The sequence below is a fragment of the Cnephaeus nilssonii genome (assembly GCF_951640355.1).
Source record: "Cnephaeus nilssonii genome assembly, chromosome: X".
In the NCBI taxonomy this organism is placed as follows: Eukaryota; Metazoa; Chordata; class Mammalia; order Chiroptera; family Vespertilionidae; genus Cnephaeus; species Cnephaeus nilssonii.
This window is the reverse complement of record NC_137071.1, coordinates 69,857,725-69,861,065: the sequence shown is the minus strand read 5'-3', so window position 1 is coordinate 69,861,065 and position 3,341 is coordinate 69,857,725. Positions and strand designations below refer to the sequence as shown.

The 3,341-nt window shown below is 50.1% G+C and overlaps 1 protein-coding gene across 1 annotated transcript; it reads right to left on the bottom strand.

Moving 5' to 3' along the window:
• Positions 1-266: 266 nt before the first annotated feature.
• LOC307096346 (protein BEX2-like) lies at positions 267-1,856 on the bottom strand. The gene is made up of 3 exons (XM_079765946.1): positions 1,702-1,856; positions 1,231-1,308; positions 267-873 (listed from the first exon to the last, which is right to left on the bottom strand). Exon 3 carries the CDS (start codon positions 866-868, stop codon positions 503-505), a length of 366 nt encoding a protein of 121 aa, XP_079622072.1. The 5' UTR covers positions 869-873; positions 1,231-1,308; positions 1,702-1,856; the 3' UTR covers positions 267-502.
• Between the last annotated feature and the right edge of the window lie 1,485 nt (positions 1,857-3,341).

Genomic DNA, 3,341 nt, shown 5'->3' with positions numbered 1-3,341 from the left:
AAGGCTAATATGCAAATTGTCCCTCGACCAGGAGTTCGACCAGCAGGCAGGCCGGCCAACCACCCATGTCTCCTCCCCCTGGCCAGGCTGGCCAGACCCCACCCATGCACGAATTCATGCACCGGGCCTCTAAGATATATATATAGATACACACACACACACACACTGAGTGGCCAGATATTATGCATTCAGAGATCATTAATAATCTGGCCACTCAGTGTATGTTTGGTTTTGAAAAAATGAGAAAATATAGATAAGAAAATAAATGCTTTTTAAAACTGCTTTATTAACCACAATATGTAATGAGCATCTTTCCATGCAGTAGATAAAACTCCCCTGCTCACAGAAACTTACAAATTGGGTCAAAACACAACATTCAAGTAGAAGCTGGTATTAGGAGACCCACAGGAAACAAGTAACACTAAAGGTTTACAAGAAGGTACATCACAAACAAGTTTAGGAAGCTGTATTTCCCTATCAACTTCAGGGAAAACATCAAGATTCAAGGCATAAGGCAAAACTCATCGTGATGGTCATGGTGAGGGGGGTCAGTGCTAACTGCCCGCAGACTATGACTTAACTGCTTTCCCCTCAGCTTTTCCATCAGCTGTCTCATCTCCTCCCCAACTCTTTCCCTATTCTCTTGTCTCATCCTTGCCTGTGGCTCTCCAGGCCTCTGACCCCCGTCCCATCTGTACTGCAGGATGGGCTGCCTAACACGGAACCGTCTACGATTTCCTCTTGGCACACAATATTCACCAGGCTCTCCTTTATTAGCATCTTCCTCCTTTTCATCCTTTATTTCATTTTCCTGGTTGGCATCTTCCACGTTGAGATTTTTAACCACTTGTTCCTCTTTGGACGCCATTGCTCCTAGGAGACAAGAGATAGAAGGGACTACTTCATTGGACTGATCAGCACCGAGGACAGAGGCCCTACTACGCACCTTTCAGGATTCAGAGGCCTGAATTTCCAACACTTTTTAAAATTGCATTTTTTCCCCCCACCTGAGAGGCTCCCTACGCCCTCTAGGGGGCCTCCAGCCCAGCTCTCCCCTCTCCCTCTGACTCCCCTCCCATCCCTCGCCCCAAACCCACCATTTTCCCTGCGATCCAAGCCCAGGTCTCTGCAGGCACCAAAATGGAGGACGGGATGGGGGTGGGGTAAGGATTTGGGGTCCCTGGGCTTTCCACTCTTTCCCCGCCCCCGACCACTGTGCCCCGCACCCACCTGGGCCTATCCTTGCGGTCGGCTCCTCCTCCCGATTGTCGCCTGGAGAGCGCGGCCGCGGCACTGGGACCCGAAGACCTGCAGGGGGCCGGCGGGGGGGAGCGGGTGGCGCCGCAGCCCAGCGCCTGCCCAGCCGGTGCGTCCGCCCGCCGCCCCCGCCCCGGCCTCTCGCACCGGCCGCCCCCACCCCCGCGCTGACCGCCGCGTTCGACTCCAAGAGGGATGGGGGCGGGGCGGGGCGGGGCGGGGCGCCCAGAGGCAGGTGCTTCCCGAGGGTCGTCGCCTTGGGCCGTCCAGCGCTCCCCGGGAAAGCGCAGCATTTCCCGCAGACACACGCGGGCCGCGTCGGGGCGTGGAGCTTGCGGTCTCTGAGGCGCTTCGCCCGGAGCAGCCCGACCCCTTGGAGGGCTCCCCCGCCAGGTCCGCTCTCCACCGCCACCCCCACCCAGGGCGCCGCTCCGGGTCCCTTACCTGCTCCGCCTCCGCCGCCGCCGCCGCCGCCTCTTTGGCTTCCCGGGCCCGCGCGCCCTCGGGCCACCGGGAGCTGCAGCCGAGAAGGGTGCGAGCCTCCGCGGGGTCTGGCGCTGGAGCGAGGCGCGCGAGTGTAACTAGGCCGGTCACGTGGGGCCCCGTCACCGAGAGCGGCGCCGCCCCCGTCCCGCCCCATCCTGCTCCGCGGGGTGCGGGAAAGCCCTGGCCCCGCCCCCGCCCCGCCCAGCCCCCGCCCCCGCCCCCGCCCTGGGGTCCCTTTAACAGCTTCAGCTCGCCCGCTGGCTGGTCGCCATCCCTTCTTTGTGTATACCCGGGCCTTTTTCTGCTGCCAGGGAAGGACAATATCTTTTCCGGGGTCTGTTGTCCATTCTCCATTCTCGTTGCCTCTCTGAGGACTTGCCTTTTTCTTCCTAAACTCCCAGGACACGCCTCCTTCCACCTGCTGTCCTTTCTGCTACCAATGCTCTCCATTTTCCCTCCGCTAAAATGCTAAGAAATGTCAGGAAAAGTCGAAGAGAGTGGATTTTTAAAAATTCTTGCTATCTCTCTGTTCTGCTCTTTTTATATTAAACACAAAACAGTATACTTTTATAAAAAGGAAAAAATAAACTTGTTTTATTTGAATAGTATTAAAGTTAGAAAAAAACCCCAAACACCTGTCTCTTCTGCAAAGTCATTTTATAAATATAGACTCTACAGGCAGCTACTCTCTTAGAACTTGGAAAGGACAGGGCAGCTGATCGCTCTTCTGAGGAGCCCCTAGATACATGAGGCCCTTCCATGAGGTGAGCCAATAACTGTGTAGTGCAGAGAGCCTTGTTGGATTTTCGGAACTAAAACAACAAGATCTTTAAAAATTGCTGGTTCAAAAAGGAAAAGTATATTTTTATTTGCAAATCTTATAATAATGTATTTAAAAAATCTTTAATGGGTCTACAATAAACCTATTATAGAACTAGAAACTTAATTTAGTGGGGTTAGAGTTATAGATACACAAAAGTTCAATTGTATTCCTATATGCTAGTAATGAATAAATGGAAATGGAAATGATGTGTGTTTATAAAATTTATGATAGCTTCCAAAAACGTGAAATACTTGGAAATAAATTTAAGAAAACTTGCACACTGAAAAAAACAAAACCCTGCTGAAAGAAATTAAAGATAAAAATTAATGTTTAAAAAAACCACAACAAAAAAAAACATGGTCCTAGATCAGGAAATTGAATACTGTTAAGATATCAATTCTCTACAAATTGATCAAAATAAAAATTGCCGCAGGCATCTTTGACAAACTTTACAAACTTACCCCCAAATGTATATGGAAATGTAAAAGACCTAGAGTACACAAAATAGTTTTGAAAACTCCCCACAATTCTGGAGAATTGCATTACCTGATTTCCAGACTTAAGATATAGTAATAAAGGCAGTGTAATAATAGAGTACATAGACATTGGCCTTAACAAAATGGAAAAAGTCTGCTCTTTGAAAGACATGGCTAAGAAAATGAAGTGGGGAGAGAAACCAAGATGGTGGCATAGGTAAACACCTAAACTACAGCCTCGCACAACAATTTCAAAAATACAACTAAAAGACAAAACGGACATCATCCAGAACCACAGG